Raw genomic sequence first — 27558 nt, forward strand, 5'->3', positions numbered from 1 at the left:
AAAAACACTGGGGGAAGTAATATTTTACACTTAGCTTACACAAGTTACACGAAAGCAAGCTTTGAAGGCTAGAAGCTAAAATCTTAGCAATCTCTAATTAGAGAAGCAAGATCACCCTTTTTGCCCTGGTTAATATCAACGGAATAATTGAGGCCAGCTAACTAAAACACAAAAATTAGTTCCAATAAGAAAGATGAACTGCTGCAATATCTTTCCTAGACTATTTCCTAATCTTCGATGAGTCAAAAAACTGGCTATGTCTGAATTGAGAAGGAAATGAAAAATCATTTGAGTTCATTCCCTGGTACGTATTATTTAACCCATCAACCCCATTTCACTTCATCAGGCATTGTCCCACCCCCTTGTCATTTTCCCCCCTGGCAAAAACCAAACAACAAAACAAACAAGCCTGCAGTACCCACCACCCACAAAGGAGTTTAGATGCAACAGAAACAGTGCTTATGATTTTATGAGGTCTCCTCCCACATCATTACCAAGTAGAGACTTACTTTTCCTTATGTTCCTTATGTTCCACAGCCCCAAGTAGAGAGTGATCCAGAGAGTGTGGTGAGGATGGCGGCAGAGGTGGTGGTGATGATAGCTGGGAAGGATCTCGACAAGTCAGGCTGATAGCACCAGGAGCCTTGTGTACTCCTCTGCCTAAACCACCAGCTGCTCTTCCCAAAGATAATAAAGATGTATTCGAATTCCCTCTTCCAAGCATTCTGAAATGTTGAAAAGAAGCAAATCGGGCCTTTCTCAACCATGCTTCTATCTATACCCCATCTAAATGATTTCTCCAAGTCTACATTCTTTTCCTGAAGGAGTCAGCAAAAGGGACCCAAACCTTGGGATTTTTTCCAGATCCAAATATGCCTACATGACTCATTTGCTAATTGTTACTAATACTGATTTTCAGGGCCAATTTCCTCGCAGAATTGAGGTGGAAGAGTGAGTCAGCCAGGTTGTGAACCACCACAATCAGGTTAACTTATCAGGGCAAATGAGAGTTGTAAACTGCCCAGTGGAGAACTACTTTTTTCCCATTTCCAAGGACTGACTGGATCAGTGGCTGCTGATTATTCTGGGGAAAATACCCACTCTTTAGTATAAAACCATGCATTGTTTATAATATGATCCTTTTCAGAGTTTCTCTTTGGTTTTATAAAGACATTTCATCTGAATTTGACACTTACCCTAGAAGGCAACTTTACCCACCTATTCCAACCAACACAGGCCTCTGCCATCTTGCTATCCCCAGCTGCCAACACAGAAGGATCCGCAAAAGTGGAATGGGGTTCTTCTTTGTCCTTGCGTACCATACTGGCAGACAAGCCTCGACCTAAAATGCCTCTACCTGAATGGAAGGGCCAAAACCCAACTATAACTGTGAGTTGAAAATGTTGTATAGTACACTTATTTTTCTGAAGATAAACTATAAATTTAAGAACAAAGCAATCATACATACTATACTTTGAATTAGTTTTCCACATACCTGATGGAGGCATTTCCCGTTTCAGAGGGGCCCGGGACACAGTTTCAAGGCCCAGTCCTCGGAACATAGACACGAAACCTACAGATTCCTATGAAAGTCAAAGGGTAGAGTTATCTGAAAATATATTTTGACAGTTATTCTAAGATATAGAATATATTTCTAAAATGAAATAAGTGTTATTTCAATGACTGGAAGTGACACACATTCTGTAACACATATAGTGAAATGTTTTTTTTTAAAAAAACATTGTTTTTTGTTTTTTTAAAGATTTTATTTTTTTTTTCACGAGAGACACAGAGACAGAAACACAGGCAGAGAGAGAAGCAGGCTCCATGCAGGGAGCCTGACGTGGGACTCGATCCCGGGATCCCAGGATCACGCCCTGGGCTGAAGGCAGACGCTCAACAACTGAGCCACCCAGGTGTCCCTAGTGAAGTGTTTAAGAAGACATAATAAAGATGTTTATAACAAGACACCCAGAAACACTGAAGGTTTTCTTTTTTTTTTAAAGATTTTATTTATTTATTTATTCACAAGAGATACACACACAGAGAGAGGCAGAGACACAGGCAGCGGGAGAAGCAGGCTCTACGCAGAGAGTCTGACGTGGGACTCAATCCCGGGATTCCAGGATCATGCCCTGGGCCAAAGGCAGGCTCTAAACCGTTGAGCCACCCAAGGATTCTCCACTGACGGTTTTCATAAAGTATTGGTAACTAAAATCATCTTTGAATTCTATACACATTATAAGAATAAAGGATAAAAATACCTCATAAAAATTATTTAATTAGATTACGGGGGTGCCCAGAGGGAGAGGGATAGAGAGAACCTCAGACTCCACACCCAGCACAGAGCCCAATATGGGGCTCTATCTCACAACCCTGAGATGACCTGAGCTGAAATCAAGAGTCGGATGCCTAACAAACTGAGCCACCCAGATTCCCCTTTAAGTAGCTTTAATAGGGACGCCTGGGTGGTTCAGTGGTTGAGCGTCTGCCTTTGGCTCAGGGTGTTATCCTAGAGTCCCGGGATCGAGTCCTGAATCAGGCTCCCTGCATGGAGTCTGCTTCTCCTCCCTCTGCCTGTGTCTCTGCCCCTCTATCTTGTGAATAAAATCTTTAAAAAAAAAGTAGTTTTAATAAATACTTTTAAGACTTATAACTATGTCATATTAGGTTTTTAAGCATACATACAGGTATAGTCCCTGCTTGGTGTACAGAGTAACAAAGTATAACTTTTCTTATTTGTTTCCTATATACAGAAGGTAAGAGGGAACACATATACTAGTTAATAAATTTTCAGAAAATTGGACCATTTAAAAGTATCTGACATTTGGGTTTTTAAAAACAACCTCCAACAAAACTTGCAACTGTCTTCCTGTGGAAGTCTTGAAAGTTTACTGGTGTTATGCCAGTTAGAGCTGTCACATACAGACTTATGCAAGCCATCCAAGCATAACATAATGTCCTTTTTCTTTCTGCCTACACAACATTACATTTGACACTGTCTACTCCACTTCAAAAGTTTTTTTTTTTTTTTTATGATAGTCACAGAGAGAGAGAGAGAGAGAGAGAGAGAGAGAAAGAGAGAGGCAGAGACACAGGCAGAGGGAGAAGCAGGCTCCATGCACCGGGAGCCCGACGTGGAATTCGATCCCGGGTCTCCAGGACCGCGCCCTGGGCCAAAGGCAGGCGCTAAACTGCTGCGCCACCCAGGGATCCCCTGTCTACTCCACTTCAAATGGTCATAACTGCATTATCAGGTTCTTCCTCTATTTGCTAACTTTTATTCTTTGAGATTTCTTAATTATAGACAATTACCATTCTTAAAACTACTATATAATTATGAGATTAACAATGTACATACATGCAAATGTACACACATTAGAAGCAACAGCTGAAAATATTTTTAAGATTTGAGCAAAGAGCCCTCTAAAAGGAAACTTAACAAGCTGCTAATACCATAGAGCCAAACCCAGTGTGAAAATCTAAACACTTAGAACACAAAGCTGTATCTTCAAACCTGTCATTTATGTATACATGTATATTTATATCTATGGAAACTAGAAGACTGAGGATACCCAAGCCTATCTAGCATTTTTTATGAGGTACTTTTTCTAAACTCACAACTCCAGTATTTGAAATATATGTCCAAAATGCAATTACCAAGAAAAACAAAAACAAAATCCAACCAACCAAAAAAACCCAAACCTTTCTTTTTCCCATATGGGGCTTCATAGTTATTTGAAATATTTTATTTCCTCTGATGATAAGCTATATGTTGCTACTGTGCATCCAGACATGATCTTACCCTTTGTGCTGGCCCACTCTGTTTGCTTGGTTCCCCTGGCTTTCCAAACACATGGCCTCTGCCTGCAGGTCCTGCCCTGCCCAGAGCTGAGTCCAAAGGTTTAGGAGCTTGTGGCCAAGGGCCTGGCATCCGTACACACTGAGATGGGTGCACAGAAGAGCCCCTGAAGGGTGGTCGGACAGGATCCATTGAAAGGCCGCAGAGGATACGGGTGTCGATCCTGTTCTGATGAATTACCTGCCAGTATTTCATAAAGATTAAAAAGATCCCCAATTGTTTTCCTTTTCCTTCCAGACAGACCCACAAAGCATTAAAAATATAGTTCCCTTATGTCAGACCAGTAATACAACCAGCTTCCTACATCGTATTCACTTCAAAAGCTCTATTTAGCCTAGAACATCCTAAACACTTTCCAACAGCAAGCAATATTTACTTAATGATTTAAATAAATATATATAAATATATATTATAACGTGTACTATTACAAATATTATAAATATGAATATTTATTAAATGAATGTTATTTAATTATTTCAAATCTTAAATAAGTGATTAACTATTAAATATTATTTAATTAAAATTTAAATAATTATTAGATATTACTTATAATATATTTGATATAAATAAAATTTATTTGTTCTTTTTTTTAATAAATAAAATTTAAATGTTGAACTAGACTATCCTCTTTCACACAAAAATGGTAGGCTATGCCTCCCTACCCTAAAGGCTACAAGAGTTCTCTCCTTGAGTTTGTTTCAACTCCTTTTGGGTTAGCCTGACCTTTCTGCTCTCACTTCTTCGCAGCACCACCCAAGGAATCCGAGGTCGCCCTGGGGCATGCTGAGAGGCGCCGTAACCCCCTGCCAGTTAGAGGAGCTCCGCCATGGGGCCCCTTTCTCCATTCCTCCCTCATCACTTCTGTGGATTCAGGCCCCTCCTCCAGAAGGCCCTCCCTTAACGTGCACCTCCTCCTCTGGATTAGTTAGCCTAAAGCTGGCTGCCTGGAAGGTGCCACGGAGGAGGGCCGTGGGCCCCGCGGGCCTGACCACAAGGGAGGCCCCTCAAGGCACATCCGACCCCCGCCCCACCCCCACCCCCGCCACCCCGAAGGCGAGCCCCCAAACCAACAGCCCTGCAGCGGCTCCCACCCACCCACCGTGCCCGTCCAAACCACTCTCCCGTTCACTCAGACCCAGCAGGCGGGGCCTCTCTCCCTGGGCCGCCACCTTCCCACCTTCTCTCCAGGTCCTGCGCTGCTCCTCCACACACCAGGCCTCAAATAACGACTTCCCGCCCCCGCCCCGGCCCCACCCCGGGTCCACAGACCCTCACGCCTGAGGTGAGGGGTGAGGAGGAGGGGGGTGGGGAAGGACGGTCCGCACCGGGCCGTAAGGTGACCCGCTCGCCACTCGGCCTGCAACTGGGCTACCTGGGCCTCCCTGGCCTTCCAAACCTCCGCCCGGTCCACACGGCGGGCTCCAGTCGTCGCCCGGCTCCGCGGCGTCCCGGGAGAACACGGCGCTCAACAGCACCCGGCACGCCAAGTGGCCCACATGCTTCAGACCAATTTCCGGTCCTCTCGCGAGGCCTTGAGGGCTGACCCCATTGGCCAGACAAAATGCCACTCACGGGATGCAGCCACCTCATTGGCTCGTCTGTGAAAAGGCCCGCTCCCTTTCTAGCAGCTTCGTTCTATAGAGGGTTCATCCTCAAAGAGTGCTTGAAATGGGGGCCCGGAAGTTAGGAGTAAGCCTAAGCGTTAAATGCTGTTTCTAGGGTCTCGACTCTGTTCTGCGGGTAACTCCAGTAGGAAAAGTTGGCTCATAATGAAAAAAAAAAGTTTTTTTTTAAGATTTATTTATTTATTTATTTATTTATTCATGATAGAGAGAGAGAGGCAGAGACACAGGCAGAGAGAGAAGCAGGCTCCATGCAGGGAGCCGGATCACAACCTGAGCCAATGGCAGACGCTCAACCACTGCTGAGCCACCCAGGTGTCCCGCTCATCATGAAATGGACTTGCCCCATCCATCCCAGCTAGAGGATATAGGAATATAGGTAGAGACTCGGCAAGGGTAAGCTTGAGTTTACATTCAGATACCTATGTGATCTCTGCACCTCACTTTCTTTATATATAAAATAGGAATGAAAGCATCCATTCCTAGGGTTGTATGGAAATGTACTTATATTAATGAGATGATGTATATGAATTATGTACCTCAAGGAAAGGATTGCCTGCAATAGATGTTGCATACTGTTATTATTTATTTATTTTTAATTTTTAAAATTTTATTTATTTATTCATGAGACACACACACACACAGAGGCAGAGATACAGGCAGAGGGAGAAGCAGGCCCCATGGCAGAGTGCCTGATGTGGGACTCGATCCCCGGACTCTAGCATCATGCCCTGAGCTGAAGGCAGACACTCAACCACTCAGCCACGCAGGTGTCCCCACTGTTATTATTTATTGATATCTGAATCTGTAAACCAAGAAAAGCTTTCTCCCAACTATATAAAAGTGTTGGTGGTTAATTTTCAATTATAGAATATTTTCACCCAAAGAAATAGAACTCTCCCTCTTTCCAAATATTTTGGCAAATAACTACATCCCTTGTCAACTCCAGGATTTAGGAGGTGGTTGGGGTCAAGCTTCAAGAAACCATGGCAGATGCTATAGAGACATGTAAATGCTCTGCATGGAATTGCACTACAGAAGGCTTTTCCAAACCTTAGATATCTCATACCTTGTTTTAATCCATACATCCAAGGACTCTCCTCAAATCAGAATAGTATTTGAAAAAAAAAAAAAAAAGAATAGTATTTGAAAAGTATTGGAGCAGGACGATTTACAAAGCAGGGATCTAATTGACAATATATACCTTTACTCTTTGTGGATGTATTTGTTTTACATTTTAAGTTCTTCTACTCTACAACCTTCCTACCTTTCAATGTTACAATGTTATGTTCTTTTAAGGTATATAGTAGGCAGAATTTTGTGGCCCATGCAAACATCAGTAGCAAGTGCACTCCAAAAAAGTAATGCAAATTGTTTTGTAACCTTGGTAAATTCCCAGTTCCCTGTTCTTTTAGGTATTTTGACCAAACTTTGCATGAAAGATTCATTCCATGCTCAGGAAACAGTATCTTCGGGGCAGGATTCAGAAGATCTTCACAACAGTAATTCTCAGGTAATGTTCTGAGGCCGTCAGTTTTGGAATATAAACCAAGAGCACCATTACGAAGAGTAATGGTAATATGCTTTACAAAGGGTGGATCTAGGTTTCCCTAGTTTTCTATATCTTGTCATGCAAGAGTAGGTGGCCTCGGAACAGTGTTTCTAGCTAATCCATACATTATAAATACTACTTATTCACCAAAGAAAAATCCATATGATCTCAGTGCTGAGTGGTGATAAAGATGGTTGAAGCTCTCTAAAGTATGGGCATCTGCTTAGAATCTTTCAAAAAGCTAATCAACCTCTCCAGGAGTTTCTATTCCCAATCAGGGTACTTCAGTTGTTAATTAACCATCTTTAGGATACTGATTAAAAACAGCACGCATACATCTACTGTTTTAAGTATTTAAAATTAAATTACGAATGATATTTTCATACTGCCAAATTCTGTCCACTTGGCCCTACCAGGCTTTAAAGCTCAGGGTAAGGATGACCCTGTAACTATAAGCAATCTGGATTTTCCCAGGCAGTCATGACTTCAAATAGTCTGGCCCTTTGTCCCCATAACTACTTCCATTCTGACCACATTTCCATATTATTTTTGTTCAGAAAATAAAATCACCACAGCCACATCAAGATCAAGGGCAGAAAATTACATTGCCTATTTGGCCTAGAAACTACAGGGAGGATTTAATTGGAAGCAGACCTATGTCAGTAGTGCCTCTGGGGTCCAGATAGAGGTAAATACAGATCCTCCAAGGAGAAATATGGCCTCAACCTGGCCCCAAACCTCCCATAAACAATGTCATAAATATGAGCTCACAAGAAAAATGAATAAATCACAAAACACGTTAGGATCAATAAAATGGGTGAACTGTTCTTTTGTTATTTGTAATTTAAATGTAAAATACACGTGAGTGCACATAAAAAATCACAGATGAGGCTCAATTCGGAGATAAAACACCTCAATAAAAAAGTGGAGGGTGAGGTGCCTGGGTGGCTCAGTCAGTTGTCTGCCTTGGGCTCAGGTCACAATCCTATCTATCCCAGGCTCAGCGAGGATAGGCTCTGCTTTTCCCTCTGCCCCTCTCCCTCCCCCTGCCCCTGCTCTCTCAAATAAATAAATAAAAACTTAAAAAAAAGTGGAGGGTAAATAATTGAACTGATCTTCTACCTAAGAAGATATACAATGGAAAAAAAAAGATATACAAATGGCTAACAAGCACGTGAAAATATGCTCAATATCATTAGTCATTAGGGATGTGTAATAATACCACAATGAGATATCATTTCATATTCTCTAGAATGCCTATAATAAATAAGACAGCAGGACGCCTGGGTGGCTCAGTGGTTGAGTATCTGCCTTTGGCTCAGGGCGTGATCCCCATCCCAGGATAGAGTCCCACATTGGGCTCCCTCAGGAAGCCTGCTTCTCCTTCTGTCTATGTCTCTGTGTCTCTCATGAATAAATAAATAAAATCTTAAAAAAAAAATAAAAGTGCTTCTGGTGAGTTCTCAGATGAAATGAGGACCATGTTAATGGAAACTGAAGGAAAGATGATCTTTGTTATAAAGTGGCAAAGAACCTGGCTGAATTGTGGTCTAGTATTTTATAGAAGGTTGAACTCATAAGCAATAAACTTGTTTATTTAGTTGAGATTTCTAAGCAAAATGTTGAAAGTGAGACCTGGCTTCTCCTTCCTGCTTCTAGTAAGTTGTGAGAGGAAAGAGATTTTAAAAAGATAAAATTAAGCAAAAAGGAACCAAAACTTGAAGACTTGGAAAGTTCTCAACCTATCCATATTGCAAAAATGAGAAAGCTTGTTCTAGAGAGAACATCAAGGGTGTAGCTAGATGATCCACCCCATTAGGAGATTATCTATGATTAACCATGGGGATAATCAGCTATCTCAGCAGAAGCTAGGAGTAAAGATAGGATTATACCAGCAGAGACACTGCCAGTTTGGACCAAAAGGAAGAGACTGGATGAAAGGAAGGCTTTTGGATTTCTGGGACTCTAGAAGACAGGACAATAGAGCTATTCAGCATGCTTTATCCTTTAAGAAGAGGGAAGAATAACCCCAAAGGTGGCTCAGAGATCATCAGGACTGGCACTCCCACCACAGCCTGGGAGGCAAAGCTGTTTCTTCTTCAAGGTTCACAGCTGGAGAGGAATATGAATCAAACATCAGTTGTCACCTATATCTGATTAGATAATATCCTGATGAGACTTTGGACTGGGGTTAATGCTAGAATGGGTTAAAACCTTGGGGGAGGGATACTGAGATGAAGTGAATGTATTTTGCCTGTGAGAAGGACATAAATGTTGGGAATCCACAGGGCAGAAATTATGGACTGAATTTTGCTCTCCCTAGATTCATATGTTGAAGCCTGACTCCGAATGTCACTGCATTTGGAGACAGGACAGAGGTAATTAAGGTTAAATGAAGTCATAAGGATAGGGGCCCTATTCTGATAAGATTAAGAAGAGGAAGAGACACCAGAGATATTTTTTTCTCTCCATGTGAGCAAAGAGGAAAGGCCCTGTGAGGACACAGCAAGAAGGTGGCTGTCTATAAGTCAAGGAAGGCTCCCACCAGAAACTGAGTTTGCCAGCACCTTGATCATGGACTTTTTTCTTTCCTTCTTTTTTTTTTTTTTTTTTTAAGTATTTATTTATTTGAGGAGCACCTGAGTGGCCCAGTTGGTTAAGCATCTGCCTTCGGCTCAGATCGTGATCTCAGAGTCCTGGGTTGGAGCCCCGTGTCCAGGTCTCTGCTCAGCGGGGAGTCTGCTTCTCCCTTTCCCTCTGTGTGCACTCTCTCTTTCTCTCATTCATAAATAAATAAATAAATAAATAAATAAATAAATAAAAAATAAAATTCTTCTAAAAAATAAAAATAAATTTTAAAAAGAGTTATTTGAGAAAGAGAGAGCACATGAGGGGGCAGGGGCAGAGGGAGAGAAAGAATCACCAGCAGACACTGAGCACAAAGTTGGCATGGGGGTCAATCCCAGGACCCTGAGATCATGACCTGGGCCAAAGTCAAGAGCAGGCTGCTTAACCTACTCAGCCACTCAGGTGCCCCTTGATTGCAAACTTCTACACCTCCAAATCTGTGAGAAATAAATAGACTGGATGAAAGAAGCACCACCCTCACCACCCCTCCTATTTGTATTTTGCCAGGGCAGCTCTAGCTGACTAATACAATAATAAATGTCAACAAGGATGTTGAAGTGTAAGTGCAGTGCCTGACATTAAGCTTTTGATTGTTGAGGTGCCCATTTCAAAGACATGCTTCTCAAACAAACATATTACCACCTAAACAACTAGGTAAGGAGCCAGCCAACTCCATCCATGAAGTTCCCCTTTAGAAAGCCTTATGGAGGGACACCTGGGTAGCTCAGCGGTTAAGCGCATCTGCTTTCAGCTCAGGGTGTAGTCCTGGAGTACTGGGATGTAGTTCCACGTTAGGTTCCCTGTATGGAGCCTGCTTCTCCCTCTGCCTATGTCTCTGCCTCTCTCTTTCTGTGTCTCATGAATAAATAAGTAAAATCTTTAAAAAGAAAACATTGTAGAACTATGATTTCTTAAATGCCTCCACTTTTCCCTTCCCACACCTTATTTTCTGCTCTTCTGTTCTGTTGTTTTTTAATTTTTTGAAAAAGATTTTATTTTTTAAATTCATGATAGAGAGAGAGAGGCAGAGACACAGGAGGAGGGAGAAGCAGGCTCCGTGCCAGGAGCCCGATGCGGGACTCGATCCCGGGACCCCAGGACTGCGCCCTGGGCCAAAGGCAGGTGCCAAACTGCTGAGCCACCCAGGGATCCCCATGAAAAAGATTTTATTTATTTATTTTAGAGTGTGAATGAGAGAGAGCACAAGCCAGAGGGAGGGGCAGAGGGAGAGGGAGAAGCAGAATTCCCACTGACCAGGGAGCCTGAAGTGGAGCTTGATCCCAGGAGCCTGGGATCATAACCTGAGCTGAAGGCAGACACTTAACTGATTGAGCCACTCAGGCACCCCTAAGATTTTAAGTAATCTCTATACCCAGTGTGGGGCTCAAACTCACAACCCTGAGATCAAGAGTCTCACACTCCACTGAGCTAGCCAGACACCCCATACTCCTATGTTTTAAATTCATCAAATAAAGAGCAAACCCACAAAACCCCAGCACCCCACCCTAGATCCTAATAAAGGCAGAATGCCAGGTTCCCACGCCTACCCCATCTCTCTCCTTCCTTTCTCTTCTCTTGACCTTGCTGTGTGGCCCTCAGGCATGCTGTGTACCCTCCAGGATTTGTGAGTAATAAGCTTTGGTTTTTTTCAAAGTCCCCCAATGGTTGTTGCTGAGATGGGTCTTACAATCCTAAGAACCATAAAGGTTGGTCCAGTCAAAACATTGGCTCTGGTCAGGGAAATGTCTGTGGGGGCTTGCCACAAGTAGTACAATAAATGCCAGGTGAGTGCCCCCAGGCATTCCTAGCTGATAGCACCACTATCAATAGGCTAAGACTGACACAAAACAGATGTGGCAAAACCAGAGCTGTAATACATTGCTCCTGGGAATGTAAAGTGGTGTGGTCACTTAGGAAAACATTTGGCAGTTTCTCAAAAATTTTAACAAAAATTACTGTAAGAATCAAAAATTCTACTTCTTGGTAACTACCTAAGAGAAATGAAAACATATGTCCACACAAAGCATGCATGCAAATGTTCCTAGCAGCATTACTGATGAGAAACAGACCTTAAAAACAACCTAAATATCCATCAGCTTGTGAATGAATGGATAAACAAAATGTGGAATATCTAAACAATGGATAAATTCAGCAGTAAAAAGGAACAAACTATGCTATATGCCATGGATGAACCTCAAAAACATTAAGTGAATCACACCACATATTGTATGATTCCATTTATATGAGAAGTCTAGAAAAGACGAATGGGTAGAGGTAGAGCGTAGAATAGCAGTTGCCTACGGCTGGGAGTAAGTATTAATGGACCTAAGGGATCTCATTAAGGTGATGAAAATGTTCTAAAATTGATTCATAGTGATGTCTGTACTACTCGATAAATTTACCAAAAATTATTGAATTGTAAACTTGAATAGGATCAATTTGATGATATGTAACATGCACCTTAAAAAGCTGTTTTAAAATATACACATTAGGAAACAAGCAGAGGGATGCCTGGGTGGTTCAGTGGTTGAGCATCCGCCTTCAGCTCAGGGCATGATCCCGGAGTCCCAGGATTGAGTCCCACATTGGTCTCCCTACATGGAGCCTGCTTCCCCCTCTGCCTGTGTCTCTGCCTCTCTCTCTGTCTCTCATGAATAAATAAAATCTTAAAAAAAAAATAAAGAGGAAAGAGAATAAAGAGTTAAATGGCTGAGAATTCTTCAGAATTGATGGATACAAATCTTTAGAATCAGAAAGCCCAAGGAATCTCAAACAGAAAAGTAAAAATCTACACATAACATCATAGTTGTACTGCACAATATCAAAGCCAAAGAAAAGATCTAAGAAGAAACACATACCCCCAACCCCCGGCAAAGAAATAAAAAAGACAAAACACATTCCCTACAAATGAAAGAAAATTGGCTCAATAGAAAAAGCCTGGAAGACAGTGGTATAATATAACCACAAGCCCAAAAAGTTAAAGGAAAACAACAAGAACAAATCGTTGTCAACCTAGAAATTGCATACCTAGTGAAATTTTCTTTCCAGAACAAGAGAAAGTTAAACATGAGACAAATATAAAAGAGCGATTTACCTCCAACAAAACACTAAAATGAAGAAAAATGACCCCAGAGGAAAAATTTGAGATGAAAAAAGAATCATAAGTAAAGTACTTGGCTAAATAAAATAGTAATAACAATGTGGGTAGCTCAACATCGATTCCTCAGAAGGCAGAGTCTAAGATAAGTTTAAGTGCAAGGATTTTACTGGTGTGTGTGTGATCCCAGGGAACAAGAGTGAGGGATGTAGGAATGATGTAGGGTAGGAGAATTCATTCAAGGATATATGATTAATTTGGCCACAGCTACAAAGGTCTGGTTGCTCCATCACTCAGGACCATTTGAGAAACCATATGAAGTACATATCGCGACTACTTATCCTGGAGAATGTTCCCGGGGAAAGCAAGTGGGATGCACGTATCCGTTGATTCTCTCCTTTCCCTTGGTTGAAGGCTCACCTCAAAGAGCCTTATATATTCTAGGTGCACCATGGTTTCCGTGCTCTTCTATTTCTTGGCATCAACACAGATGCTTCAGGATAGGCAGGAGATGCAGAGGACAAGCCTGAAGCTAGACATTATCAGATTCAATCTGTGTAGACCTGGTGAGTGCCCACAGAGATGATCACCACAAAGCTGGCTATATAAGGAGAGAGAAAGCTGAGAGATCTGTAATGAGGCATAGAGGGGTCCAATACAGTGAAGTTTAAAAAAAAAAGTAGAGCCAGAAGGTTAAGAAAAATAACATATAAATCAAGAGAGAGGTAATTAGAATGAAAGCATTATAAAATTCTGGAGGAGGGTAATAATAATTCTGCACTCTGTAAGTATGCATATTAAAATTTTAAAAAATATTTTTTATTGGGGGTGCCTGGGTGGCTCAGTTAAGTGTTTGACTCTTGATTTTGGCTCACGTCATGATCCCAGGGTCATAAGATCCTGCATGGAGCCTGCTTAAGATTCTCTCTCTCTCCCTCTGTACTTCTCCCCTACCCTGCATACTCTCTCTCTCTCTAAAAAAAAATAACGGGACACCAGGGTAGCTCAGCAGTTGAGCATCCATCCCCTTCAGCTCAGGGCATGATCCTGGGGTACCGGGATCAAGTACCACATCAGGCTCCCTGCAGAGAGCCTGCTTCTCCCTCTGCCTGTGTCTCTCTCATGAATAAATAAATTAAATATTTAAATAATAATAATAATATTTTTATTGAAGTATAATTAACATACAATTTAAATTTTAATTAAAAATTGGGGTATAATTGACATAAAACATTATATTAATTTCAGGTGTACAACATAATGATTTGATATTTGTAGACACTGAAATGATTACACAATGTTTAATTAACATTTGTCACCTTACATAATCACAAAAAATAATTTCTCTTTCTTGTGATGAGAACTTAAGATTTACTTTCTTAGCAACTTTCAAATATGCAATACAGTATTATTAACTATAATCAGAATATTGTACATCCCATGACTTATTTATTTGATAATTTGAAGTTTGTACATTTTGACACCCTTCATCCATTTCTCCTAACCACCAACCCCTCTGCCTCTGGCAATCACATCTGTTCTCTGTATCTATGAGCCTATTTTGTTTGTTTTTAAAGATTTTACTTATTTATTTGAGAGAGAGCACAGCAGGGGAAGTGGCAGAGGGAGAGGGAGAAGCAGACTTTCCAATGAGCAGGGAGCCTGATGTGGGGCTCAATCCCAGGATCCTGGGATCATGACCTGAGCTGAAGGTAGACAGTTAACCAAATGAGCCACCCAGGCCCTTTGCTTATTTTTTAGATTGCACATGTGAGATTGTATGGTATTTGTCTTTCTCTGTCTGACTTATTTTATTTAGCATAATACCCTCCAATTCCATCCATGTCATCACAAATGGCAGGACTTCTTTTTTTATATTTGAATAATATATATGTATGTATATGGAATTGCTGGATCTTATGGATCATGTGCTAGTCCTATTTTAAGAAAGAAATAAAATGCATAAATTCCCAATAAGTATGAGGAAAAAGGAGAAAAAAATCAATCCAAACAAAAAGTCAAGAAAGAAAAAAAATAAATCACAGAAAAATCTGGACAAAGAGAAGGCACAAAATACGTGGTAGAAATAAATCGAACAGTATTAGTAATGATGACAAATATAAATGAACTTAACTTTCCAAATGCAAAGATTATTAGGCTAGATTTAAAATACAAAATCCAGTGATACAGCATTTGATTAATATTAGAGATTGACATAAAACATAATAATAGAGAAAGACTGAAAGTCAAATGCTAAAAAAAAAGAAAAAAGTTGGTGCTGCTGTATCAACTTCACACAAAATAACTTTAAAGCAAAAGTATTATTAAAGCAAAAGTATTATTAGAGAAAAAGTGGGTCAATTAATGATGAAGGATTCTGGAGTTTTAACAATTCTCAATTTATATACACTTAATAACAGCATCAAAATATGTAAAACAAGAACTGATGAACACAAAGAGAAATAGAAAAATCCACCAACAAACTGGAAGTTGACAATATACATCTCTCAGTAATTGAACAAGCAAACCAAAAAAATTCAGGAAGGTTAGAGAAAACTGGAATAACACAGATCACAGGCTTTATTGGTTTTATGTACTTGTTGCTTAACAAATATTCATATAGAGTTTATTATGTAGCAGGTGCTATTCTAACAGAACTTTTGTCAAGAACTGGAAAGACAGGGTTCTGATCTGAATACCTTCCAGGGTCAAGGTGGTATCATTGATCACTTCAGCTAAATTCAGAGACAAATTTCATAGCACTTCCTCTCACAGGACAACTCCTATTGTGAGGATAACTCCCCACAGAATCCATACAAATAACAAGCTAGTTATCTCCAAGTAATAAAGAATAGCCTCATTCTGAAGGAATCTGCAGAGATCTAAGAGCCACATGATCTACTGGTGTTCTTATGGTGTCTTATCACTCACCATAAAGTGCAAGTCACCATGATTTGGAGAAGCAGGCAAGTTAATGCCTGGCTTCCATGTACCAAAGGTGTTCATGGTGCTCCTGGAAAAAAAAAAAAAAAAAAAAAAAAAAAAAAAAAAAAACCAGCATGATTTAACAATTGCTGGGCCCCCAAGTAGGACCCTATATCAGTCAGGGGTATGGGTTGACACTATCTCCACTGTGTCCTCCCCGCAGGATTGTGATCCTTCTGTGTGATCCTTCTGGGTCTTAGTGTTCTTCCAAGAATTGAGTCTAGCCCTTGTTTTTGGAAGGACTGCTAGGGGTCAGTCAGTCTTTACCTGTCTACACCACCAACCAAGTGGCATTTGTCCATCCATTCAATGAAATGACTGATCAATGACTAGGGGAATGATGGTGATATCCAGAGGTGCTGATGGGTGTTTTGTGTGGAAGGGGCAGAAACTAGGACCTGCTTCTGCTTTTTCTGATAGACCCTAGCTAAGATGGAAGAGAATGGTGATGGAACAGAAGGCCACCTCAGCAGTCAGTTCAGTGTCAAGGGCTTGCAACAGGTGGCACGAAGCAGGGTGCTTTCCTTTATGGGGAAGGTCGAGAGGCAGTTCTGGAAGACAAAGATGATTAACATCCTACCCTCTCCTACACCTTCCAGGGGACTGAAGTGCTCCCTCCCTGGTGCCTAATTCATTATTCTCCCTCCACTCTGTTCCATTCCAGTAACTATAAACTTACTATTTGTCACATCCAGACCATTTGTCCAGAAGGATCAAGTACAAGAGGGACAAAGGTGTTTTTAAAAAATTTAAGCAGTTCTGTTCCTAGTGCCTGAATAATTTCTTTCACATCAACTCGGGACAAAGGAAACACCTAACGATCCCATTATTAATTTATCAGGTCCAGATATCTTAATACATATTTATGTTGTCACCGCTGTATAGCCATTTGAAAAAATAATACACATAAATTGAAAGAAAAATAATACTGTTATTCTATTTTTTTTTAAATTTTATTTATTTATGATAGGCACACAGTGAGAGAGAGAGGCAGAGACACAGGCAGAGGGAGAAGCAGGCTCCATGCACCGGGAGCCCGACGTGGGACTCGATCCCAGGTCTCCAGGATCGCGCCCTGGGCCAAAGGCAGGCGCTAAACCGCTGCGCCACCCAGGGATCCCCTGTTATTCTATTTTTAAGTAACTATCATTACTTGCTAATGGGATGTGCTAGGTGCTGTATGAGTTCTCAAACCTTGGCATCAGACTGGGTACTGCCATGCTCGTTGATTCCACATTGATGTTCACCCAGTAAGTGCTTTTTATCACAGCAACTGTAGAAAATCCAACTTTGCAATGCTATGACATTATTTTTTTTATTTTTATTTATTTATGACAGTCACAGAGAGAGAAAGAGAGAGAGGCAGAGACATAGGCAGAGGGAGAAGCAGGCTCCATGCACCGGGAGCCCAATGTGGGATTCGATCCCGGGTCTCCAGGATCGCGCCCTGGTTCAAAGGCAGGCGCCAAACCGCTGCACCACCCAGGGATCCCACTATGACATTATTAATAGGATAATATCCCATGTTGGAAGCACAATCCACCTTGTACTAGTAGTTCACACAGTTTCCCTCAGATGTCGAATATCACTGTGCTTCCCTTTAATATTTAAAATATTATCTGGTGGTCCATAGGCTTGCTACTACAGCATGCTGGTGTGTGGTGGTCTGGGTCTCACACAGAATTGTTTAGTTTGGGGCACAAAATTCTTGGAGGGAAAAATCAAAATCAGATTGTCATACTTGATATTCCTTAATAGTGTAAATGTTAATAAACTGTATAACAAGTTAATATTTTTATTTTATTTTTAAGATTTTATTTATTCATGAGAGACACAGAAAGAGAGGCAGAGACACAGGCAGAGGGAGGAGAAGCAGGCTCCATGCAGGGAGCCCAATGTGGGACTCGATCCCAGGAACCTGGGATCAACGCGAGCCAAAGGCAGGCACTCAAACCACTGATCCACCCAAGTGTCCCACAAGTTAATATTTTAAAAAACTTGATAATCAGCATTAAATGTGAATCTCATAGGCTCCCTTGTGTCTGGGCAGCCAGCAGAGGATGAAGCTACCAGGTCTGCTGGGGTTGCCTTTGGGAGAAAGAAAGAAACGTTGCATGTACCAGGGAATCTTAAATTCTCAAAACAGGTCTGTATAACATGCCACCTTTTCATCCTGATTAGTATCAGGGAGTGGCCAAGAAGAAATTATTGCTTTCTAAAACAGTCAAATTTAGTGACCACACTGCCTTACTAACACACCTGAACCAGGAGGAGCTGATGGAGGAAGGGTCAGAAATCATTTTGAGTTGATTTTTGAAGAATGCATTCCAAGGCTCCACAATCCCAGACGCCTGTGGATGGTGGATAGTAGGAAGGTCCATCGAATACCTTGAGCAGCTTGACAGCCCACTGCAGTCAAAGATGCATCGTGGTCAGACTGCAAATATCCGGAAAGCCAGAAATACAAGAAAAACAGTTTCAAGTGCTACAAGGAGCTAGACTCAACATGGAGGCAATATTACAGCCTGAAAAATGATCAACAGTGGTGAGCCACTACCAGTAGCCCCAGGAGGGGATCAAATGTCCCATGGACTCAACTGCCTCACCCTGTGCAAGGGGGCCTCCCTTTCCAAGAGACAAACAGTTCAACTTTTATCATGAGTGGCGGGCCTGGCATGCAGTAATGGCCAGTGCATCTGAAATAGTCTTTACCCAATGCCCAGTCTAAGCCTGTGGGTGTGCTGCGTGTCTGGTTTAATGATGGGTCCAGGCAGCAAAGTGGCTATCTGAGCCATGCAGGCTGGATCTGCAGCTTGACTTGGGTTGGTCTCAGATGATGGGCCCTCATCATGAGCACGTACATGAGTGACCCAAACAGTTCCATCAGTAGCCATGATTTGTTTCCATGGTTCATGCTCCCAAAGAGGGAAGAATCTGCCAGTCTGTAGTTTTCCAAGTGGCAGACCAAACAGCTAGGACATTGTCAACGGCCCAAGAGGCAGTAAAAAAATGTAACAAGGTTCATCAGGGAGCACTGGCTGGAGCTGTGAGGATGGCTTTGAGTTCTGACCACGGAGAGGAGTGAGCACATCTGTTTTCCATTCCACGTATCTGGCACCGACGCTGACCAGCCACAGCAGCCCAGTGGACACGACGGGTTTCAGCTGAGCCAGACCATCAGCGCACTGGACCCAGGCATTTAGGGGAAGCTCTGTGGATTGAGAGCCCTGCTGAGCAAATGGCTTTGCTTCAGCTATGGAGTGGAGGATAACCTTTCCTCCAAAGGGAGAGCTGCCTCTTCTTCATGTAAAGCTGAAAATGCCACCAAGGCCAGGCAGCTGCAGACTTGAATATACCATTTCCATCAGACAAGTGAGGCTCGTCAGGTCCCTTCCCACATTATTAGTTGTTGAGTCTAATAAGTTAACCTACCCTCTCAGGATAACAGTCACAAGGCCTCGATGGGAGTGTGTTTTAGCACTATCAGGTGTTCAGATCTGACAAGAACCCAAGTGATACTAAGAGCTGCTTTTCAAAAGAGGTGTACCTCTTAGCCACAGGAGGGAAGCAACTCCTGGTGGAGGCAGCCTCCCTGGAAAGTGATCAATCAGGAAATTGATCAATCAGAGAGACTTTTAGCTTAAAGGGGTCATAAGGTTGTGGAGTCCCCAAAATGCTAGCACTTCTCTGATGCAGAATTCCCAATTGATCTAATCCCTTTGGACATTTATGAGCATTCACAGTGCGTTCATGGAAAACACAAATGCCAATTACACACGCAGTAGTGAAAGCCACTGGAACAGTACATTGACTTGGCCCAAAGCTCTGCCCACAAGGTCAATGAGATCCTTTCTTCTCTCCAGAAAAGTGAGGGACATTCTTCCCTTGGGAGGAAGTGAGACTTGCAAAGTACTTTCTTGCAATTGCTCAGAAATGTGGAATAATTCTTTAGCACATACAACCTACATTAGTAATAGCCATTTTTTCCTTCTTTCAACAAACATTCATTTGGTGCCTGTTATGCGCAAGGAACTATTTCAAGTTCTGGGGATACAGTAATGAACAAAACAGTTTCTACTGTCACATAGCTTACGTTCTAGGGGGGAGTATCAGGCCAAAAAAAAAAAAAAAAAAAAGGGAAATAAAAACATGTCCGAGGGTGGTAGATGCTATGGAAAAAAGGAATCAGGAAAAGGGGCACTGGGAGTGTCAGGGGTGGGGCCTTGCTAATTTCTGTAGTGAGGTAAGGTTACTTAGTCTCAGCAACCTGAAGGATTGAGGATATGGGAGGTGAAGAGATCCAGGGAGGTGGGTTCTAGGCAGGGGCGAAATAACACCAAGACCCTAAAGCTGGAGTCTGCCAGCTTTGTTTCAAAAGTAGCAAGGCCTGTGCAGCTGGAGTTGATTGAGATCACAGAGGAAACGCGAGGATCCATGAGGTCTTGGCAGGTTGAACAGACTTGGCTTTAACTCAGAATGAGGTAGAAATAAATGTAGCATGATATGGCACATTTTACCAGGATCTCTCTGGCTGTGTGTTGAGAACAGACTGGTGGTGGGGTGGGGTAGGGTGGGGTAGGGTGGGGGTGCAGTGCAGAGGCAAGCAGATTGTTCAAGAGGCAGTCATAAAAATCCCACAAAAGAGGATGCTAGTTTGGTCAAGAGTGATAATGCTGCAAGTGTGGTGAGAAGTGATAACATTCCAGATAAATTCTTTTTAAGTAAGATTTTGAAAAACAGAAGCATAACACCATTATCATAGCTTAAAAAAACTAACAATATTTAATATTATCACATATCTAGTCAATATATAGGTATACAAGATTACCTCATGAGTTTTTTTTTTTTTTTTTTTTTTTAACACATTTGTTAGAAATGTCAAAGATAGGGGCATCTGGGTGGCTCAGTTAAGTGTCTGCCTTCAGCTCAGGTCATGATCCCAGGGTCCTGGGATCCTGCCTTTAGCTCAGGTCCTCCCTGCTCAGCGGGAGCCTGCTTTTCTTCCTCCCTCTGCCCTTTCCCCTCTGCTTCTGTTCTTCCTCTTGTGCTCTCTCAAAAATACATAAATAAAATCTTAAAAAAAAATCAAATATAAAGCTGGGTATTAAAGCAGTGAAAACAGATTTTATTCGGTAACTACTGACAGTAGGAAAGAGCTGAGCTCCATTCTGATTTGTGAAGAGACCACAGGGCATTTTAAAGGGAGAATGGAGGCAGGGGGGTAGAGCAGGGCCTCATGCTGAAAATTACAAAGAGTTGGTCACTGTAAATGTGATTAGGGCAGCAGTGTCAGCTAGCTGGCAGTTAGGGAAGTTAGGATTCTATCCTCCCAGAGACAGGGAGACCAAAGACTTCTCCTTTCTGATTAGACTTCAAAGAAATGGCTTTCTTGAGACAGATATTTGGGAGTTATAGAGGATATACATAACTCTCAAAGGGACCAGGAAGGATTTACAATTGCAAGCCCTTTTTAGTGAGTACTCGAAGAAAATGAGGTGGAGTCGATGTCAGGTGTTTGCTACGACAAATAGCATTTTTTTTTTTTTTTTTTTTTTGACAGCTCTGAGTTTTTCCGAACAGGAACTTAGGAAGGACTGGGTTGTCCTGGGGGTGAGGCCTTAAGCTGCTAGAAGCCATGCTGAAGTTTGGTCAAGATTTTTACTTAGGGCAGGAAGTCTTCGTTTTGAGAAGTTATTGCAGTTCTCATAATCTCTATTAGATCAGATCGATACATCACATAACTGATTGACATTCCATTTAAAATTTTTTAACCTCTAGGGTCCTCCTTCATTCTTCCCTTTTACCCCTTACAACTTGTTTGTTGAAGAAACAGAGTAATTTGTCCTGTAGACACAATCAAGTCTTTGCTGGCTGGACTCTCATGGCTTTTTTTTTTTTTTTTTTTTTTTTTTTTAATTTATGATAGTCACACAGAGACAGAGAGAGAGAGAGAGGCAGAGACATAGGCAGAGGGAGAAGCAGGCTCCATGCACTGGGAGCCTGACGTGGGATTCGATCCCGGGGCTCCAGGATTGCGCCCTGGGCCAAAGGCAGGCGCCAAACCGCTGCGCCACCCAGGGATCCCTCTCATGGCTTATTTTAACAAGTTTCTTGCTCCTTATATTTCCCCAAAATTGGTGCTTAGGGTTGAGGGGCCTAGTTGACATACAAAAAGAGATGGGAGGGTAGGCAGTTGGATGTAAGACTGGGAGACAGGAGAGATCCAACTGTCGACAATAAATTGAAAGTCATAAACAGAGAGAGTTTAAAGCCAATTCCAGATGTGATTGCTGAGGGAATGAGAGGACAGGAGAAACCCTCTAAAGGTTTGGAGGTATGGAGATGGGGCAGTACTGGGAAGGATGAGGAGCACGTCCAATGTGAGGGTAGTGACCCCGAACCAAGAAAAGAAGGTACTTAAGGAAGGAAGGAGTGCTCAACTGTGTCACATGTGGTAATGAATTCCGGATTCCATCAAGTAAGGATTGCAAATTTACTATTGTTCAGTAAAGACGTCACTGGTGACCTTGAGCTGTTTGGAATGAGTTCAAGAGGGAATGAATGAGAGCAACTGGAGACAAGTAAAGACAACTCTCAAGAAATTTTACTGCAAAGGGAAGCAGAGAAAAAGATTAAGTAGAGGCCAACTCGACCTTGAAGGAAAATTTGTTGTTTTCAAGATGGATCATAAGAGCCTATATATATCCTGTGAAACTGATCTAATAGAGCAGAAAATTGGAGTGCTGTGTTAGGGGCGTTGCTGGAGCAACATCCTTGGAATAGGGAAGAGGGGATGGAATCTAGTGCCCCAGGGAAGGGTCTGGTCTCAGGGAGAGGCAAGACAGTCCATCCGTAGTAACAGGAGGCGAGGCTGTACCCCTGGACACAGATGCAAATAGACCTGTGGATGCTGTAGAGAGAACACGTGTTCTAAGTGCTTCTACTTTCTTAGTGCAGTAAGAAGCAGGGTCGTCAGCTAAGAGTGAGAAGGGGAGAGGTGTTGCATGTTTGAGGACGCAGGAATAGGGGTTAGCTGTACACTCTCAGGAGTGAGGAAAAGTAAATAGACAAGGAAAATGTAGACTATTGGTCTTAAAATGAGACCATCAGCTTTGGCTGGGTGTTTCTCCAGCCAAGTTTAAGCTCTCAGCGGAAATGCAGTATAGGCAGAGATTTAGATTTACCTAAAAGTGGGATTTTGTCCAATTAATAAGACAGGAGAGAAAGGGCAAGGGCACAAAGACTGTATGCAAGGAAGTAGTTATAATGACTACATGTGATATCCACACACGCAATTGAGGGTTTGCTTACGTAAGTGACGTGCCTTGGAAGCTCTTCCCTGGCACAACTAGGACTAGCAGCCATTCAGTTATAATTTTTTTTTTTTTAAGTGCACTCCACATCCAGCATGGAGCCCAGCATGGAGCTTGAATTTATGACCATGAGATCAAGACCTGAGCTGAGACTAAGAATTGGATGCTTAACCAACTGAGTCACCCAAGGTTTCCCTGTTCAGTTATTATTACAGTAAGTTAAATAGATGTGACCGAAGTTGCTCATCATTCCACAATATCTTGTTTCCTTCTTCCGTGATCATGAACCTTGAATCTTAGAAAGGCGTATGTTTATTCAAGATGAAGACCACATTACTTGGTCTCCTTTAAGCCCAGAGGTGACTATGTCTCTACTTTTTGGACAAAGATATATAATCATCAATATTATGAGACTGCTCCCAGGAACCTCCCTAAAAGGAGATATGATACATATACATACCTGTCATTTTGCAAGGGGGGGGGGCATGAACTTTTCTTTTATCTGGTTGCCTGGGGTGGGGATGCAATGACTAGAGCTCTGCTCTTCTGCTTAGAACACCCAGGCACCATAGGGAGATAGGCTGAAGGAACCATAGGCCCTTAGGGCTTTGTGGCAGTGAGCTACCATACCAGCTCAGACGGTGCATCTTTAAAGTTTTACAAGAGAGAAATAAAATTCTGTCTGTTTAAACAATTGCTTTTTTGGGGGGGAGGGGGAGAGCCATTTCTCATACCTGAATCTAATTTTAACTGATACTTTGAGGGAACATTTTTAATGAAAGAAACATGGCTATTTCAAATATTTTAACTTGACACTTAGAAATGGGATATTTACCCACTGGTCTTTTGGTGTAGGGACAAGTCCTTTTCTTTGAGTAGGGTTCCACTAATTAGCATTCCACGGAAACTACACATGCCCATAATACACGGCTAAGATCACATTTCGATTTCTTCAAAAGCAGAATGCAATGGCAAGGCCTTAGGGAATTTGTGAAGCCATGTGAATGCAGAAGTACCCTGGATGTTTACAATTACCCTCATTTTTGGTCTTCCTTGCCAACACTTTAATTCAAAAGTATTTTTTTTTATTGACTCACCTTTCCTCTTTCGTGTTTACTTTGGTTTAGGAGAACTTTGTTTTAGCACTTACATTTCATCAGTTTATATAAGATTAAATTACATATTTATCTTATTTTCATGAAAAATATTTTCTCTTAGCCCTCATATTTTATTAGTTTATGGAATGTTTGAGTTATGTAATTACAGCAGTGAACATAACTGGCAGAAATGAGCTGGGGAAAACACAACTGACTTTTGGGAAGCACATAATCAACTGTGGGAACAGCACGTTCTTCGTGGGAAGAACCCTTCCTGGGAACATCAGTTTTCTATCCTGTTGAGTAGGGGTCAGATCTGCTACTCACCATCTTTTTTTATATAATGTAAAACAGAATTTTGATTATACATTTAACTTTATAAATGCATGAACAACTCTTACACATGGTTGATGGGCGTGTGAACAGGTATGAGCATTCTGGAAGGCAGTATCTATCAAAGCCCTTAAAAACATCATAGAACTAGTGTACCTAGGTGGCTCAGTTGGTTAAGCATCTGCCTTTGGCTCAGGTCATGATCTCAGGGTCCTGGTATCGAGCCCAGCATCTGGCCCCCTGCTTAGCTGGGAGCCTGCCTCTCCTTCTGGCTCTGCCCCTGCTTGTGTTCTTTCTCTGTCTCAAATAAGTAAACAAATAAAACCTAAAAAAAAAAAAATTTAAAGTCATAAAACTGACTCAGCAAAGCCATTTAATAAAGAATCCTAAGAAAATAATTGAGACATTTCCAAAAGATTTTCTATGATTATCTTGCCCTGGGGAGAAGTTTAAGAGCCACACGGAGTATGGCTAGTGTTACATACTGTGTTTTCATTTGGAATAAACTGTTTTTTTGTTTTGTTTTTGGAATAAACTGTTTTGAAGGAATGAATCAGAACTTTAGCTTTGGATTGACAGCATAACATGATCACTGAAAGCTTTTTTTTTAATTTTTTATTTTTTTTAAAGACTTCATTTATTCATTCACAGAGACACACACACAGAGAGAGGCAGAGACATAGGCAGAGGGAGAAGCAGGCTCCACGCAGAGCCCGACATGGGACTCGATCCTGGGTGTCAGGATCACACCCCAGGCTGCAGGCGGCGCCAAACCGCTGCACCACTGAGGCTGCCCACTGAAAGCTTTTATTAAAGCTTTTGGAACCTTAAACTGTGGTGAGTAGTGCCACCTGTTAACTAGGATTAGGAAGGGAATACATTTCCCCAAATCTCTAGTGCCAGAGTTCTGGATGGGAGTTCGGTTCCATGAACTGAGATGTGAAAAGTGGAAGTGCAGCCACCTTCCTCCCACTTCAGCAGTTTCCTACTGCTGAAGCTGTGAGGTTGGACTCTTCTCTTTCCCTCACACCTCACCTCTAGTCTATCAGCAGACCAAGCTGGCTCTACCTTTGAAATTTAGAATCCAAGCACTTTCTGGCACCTCTGCTGTTCCCACTCTGGTCCACACCACATGTGTTGCTGGATGACTGTAGCAGCCTTCAAGTTAGTGTCTCTGCTTCTACCTTTGCCTTGACACGGCAGCTAAAGCAAGCCTTTAAAACCCAGGTAACACTTGTGACAGCCAACCATTTTACTTAGAATCCAGCCCAACTCCTCTTAGTGTCCTAAGCCCTGGCTGACCTGGACCACCCACTGCATACCTCCTCTGCTACCCTTCTCTCTCCTGTTTATGGCTCCAACCTCCAACCTGTTTCCTTTGCCTCTGCCCTTCCTGATTCTAGCTGTCCTCACCCTCTATGGATCCTGCCAGTTCACTTCCTTATCTTACTGTGACATGATGACCTAACTAGACTCCCCCTATCTTCAAAACAAATTCATAAGCACCTGTTACCTTCTAAATACCATGCAACTTACTTAGGCTTATTGTCTGTCCCCCTCACTAAGATGAAAGTTCCCGTCATGACAGAGATCTTCCTCTTTGGTCACTGATGTATCCTAAGTTAAAATATGCCTCGCACCAAGGAGGCACTGTGTGTGGGGTTTTTTCCTCAGGTGTCCTAGGGTCCAGTCTTTAGCTCTGGGGTTCCCCAGAGGCAGTTGAAACTGGGGATTTCATTATCACTGGGCTGCAGCTATGCAGTGTTCTGTAACTCAACAGCTCCATAGCCGGATCCTCTACCCACCCAACTATGGGAGAGCTTGTAGCTCCTCTGGTGGGAGTTCTCTAGTGTCCCAATTCCTGGAGGCTCCACCTATTACTTAGTCCTCCAGCTTTCCCAAGAGTCTATAAACACTTATTTTCCTGTATTAAACTTTTCTGCTTAGAATTGGAATGGTTTTAATTTTTCCACAGAACACTGAAAAATACACAAGATACAGTTGTCAGACCAATGATGATCGAGACTGCATTTTTTTTCTGACTGGGTCTTAGATGTAAATGAGCCAAACAGAAGAAAGCCTAGCCCCTGCCTCAGTTCTTGGGGAGTTGGACCAGTGACTGCTCCAATACAAGGGAACAAAAGAAATGCTTCAGAGAAGCTAAGTCAGAAGTTGGCCACACAAGGAGTTACTAGAGTTGGCATTCTCGCTCCATTTTTTTCGAGGATGCCCCTGAGACCCAACCACTCTCCCGTCTCTACCCTCTATTGGTGGAACTTTGACAGCTGAATCATATCTGAGGAGCTCTTAATACCACGTCTGTCACTAGCTACAGCGATCTGAAGAGGGGGAAATGCCCCTACTGTGAATGTCCTGCACTAGGATGGGGGTGGGAGCAAAGGAGGAACAGGCAGTGGATGTCATTTTTTTATATCATGCATAAGACCTAAGAAATAAGCATCTTTTCCTTTAAAGAGCCAAGTGGTAAGTGATCAATTCAACTGGACCATGGGGTTAGGTCTAGGATAAAAGACCTTGTCTTTAATTCATTCACCTAGCTCAGACAGATCTTAAGTACAAGATGCTTATTAACAAAGAACAGTATATATTTTTAAGATAAAGCACATAAGACAATATTATATCTAGCTCTGTCAAAGAGACACAGAGGCAAGTCTCTTTGGGCTTCTGAAGGATATTCCTCCCTGAGAGCACAATGAGGAGAAAGTTCCTTGACTGCTATCTACTTTGCTTCCTGCTATGGCTCTGGACACTCATTTGAAAAAATGAAGCTGAGCTGGAGCAGCCACTCTGCAACACTGAGGCTAGCAGAACAAACAGATCTAAGAAAATCTTGATGATGTTTTGGCCGCCACCCAACTCTGGAGCCATTTATCTCTAGACTCCTCATTACAGGCGATAACTGAGCATCCTTATTGCTTATGCCACTGTCAGCCCAGCTTCCCGTTACACTTATGCTGATCATACTCTGCGAGAAGCACTTTTCTGTCTGGAACCAAATAAATGCTTTATTTTCATTGTAACTTAAAAACCACTCTATTAAAAGGCCAC

The 27558-nt window shown here is 42.0% G+C and overlaps 1 protein-coding gene and 1 long non-coding RNA gene across 7 annotated transcripts in view; one reads left to right on the top strand and one right to left on the bottom strand.

Moving 5' to 3' along the window:
- PIWIL2 (piwi like RNA-mediated gene silencing 2) overlaps positions 1 to 5373 on the bottom strand; it is a 76405-nt gene extending 71032 nt beyond the window's left edge. For 4 of the 5 annotated variants that reach the window (XM_077868902.1, XM_077868899.1, XM_077868904.1 and 1 more), the window contains exons 1-5: positions 5235 to 5373; positions 3806 to 4042; positions 1496 to 1583; positions 1219 to 1357; positions 510 to 725 (exon numbers count right to left, since the gene is read on the bottom strand). In XM_077868902.1, the coding sequence (XP_077725028.1) occupies positions 510 to 725; positions 1219 to 1357; positions 1496 to 1583; positions 3806 to 3994 (632 nt within the window). In that variant the 5' untranslated portion in view covers positions 3995 to 4042; positions 5235 to 5373. Of the gene's footprint in view, positions 1 to 509; positions 726 to 1218; positions 1358 to 1495; positions 1584 to 3805; positions 4043 to 5187 lie in introns of all 5 variants that reach the window. The other variant, XM_077868900.1, reaches the window with a different exon arrangement.
- A 139-nt stretch (positions 5374 to 5512) lies between these two features.
- Positions 5513 to 26792, top strand: LOC144296057 (uncharacterized). Of its 2 annotated transcripts, XR_013363180.1 has the most exons (5): positions 5513 to 5602; positions 5693 to 5880; positions 6900 to 6997; positions 23138 to 23273; positions 26465 to 26792. It is a non-coding gene; the product is annotated as an uncharacterized LOC144296057 (long non-coding RNA). The 2 variants fall into 2 exon arrangements; XR_013363181.1 differs by lacking the exon at positions 23138 to 23273.
- Positions 26793 to 27558: the final 766 nt, after the last annotated feature.

The sequence above is a fragment of the Canis aureus genome, chromosome 24 (assembly GCF_053574225.1).
Source record: "Canis aureus isolate CA01 chromosome 24, VMU_Caureus_v.1.0, whole genome shotgun sequence".
NCBI classification, from domain to species: domain Eukaryota; kingdom Metazoa; phylum Chordata; class Mammalia; order Carnivora; family Canidae; genus Canis; species Canis aureus.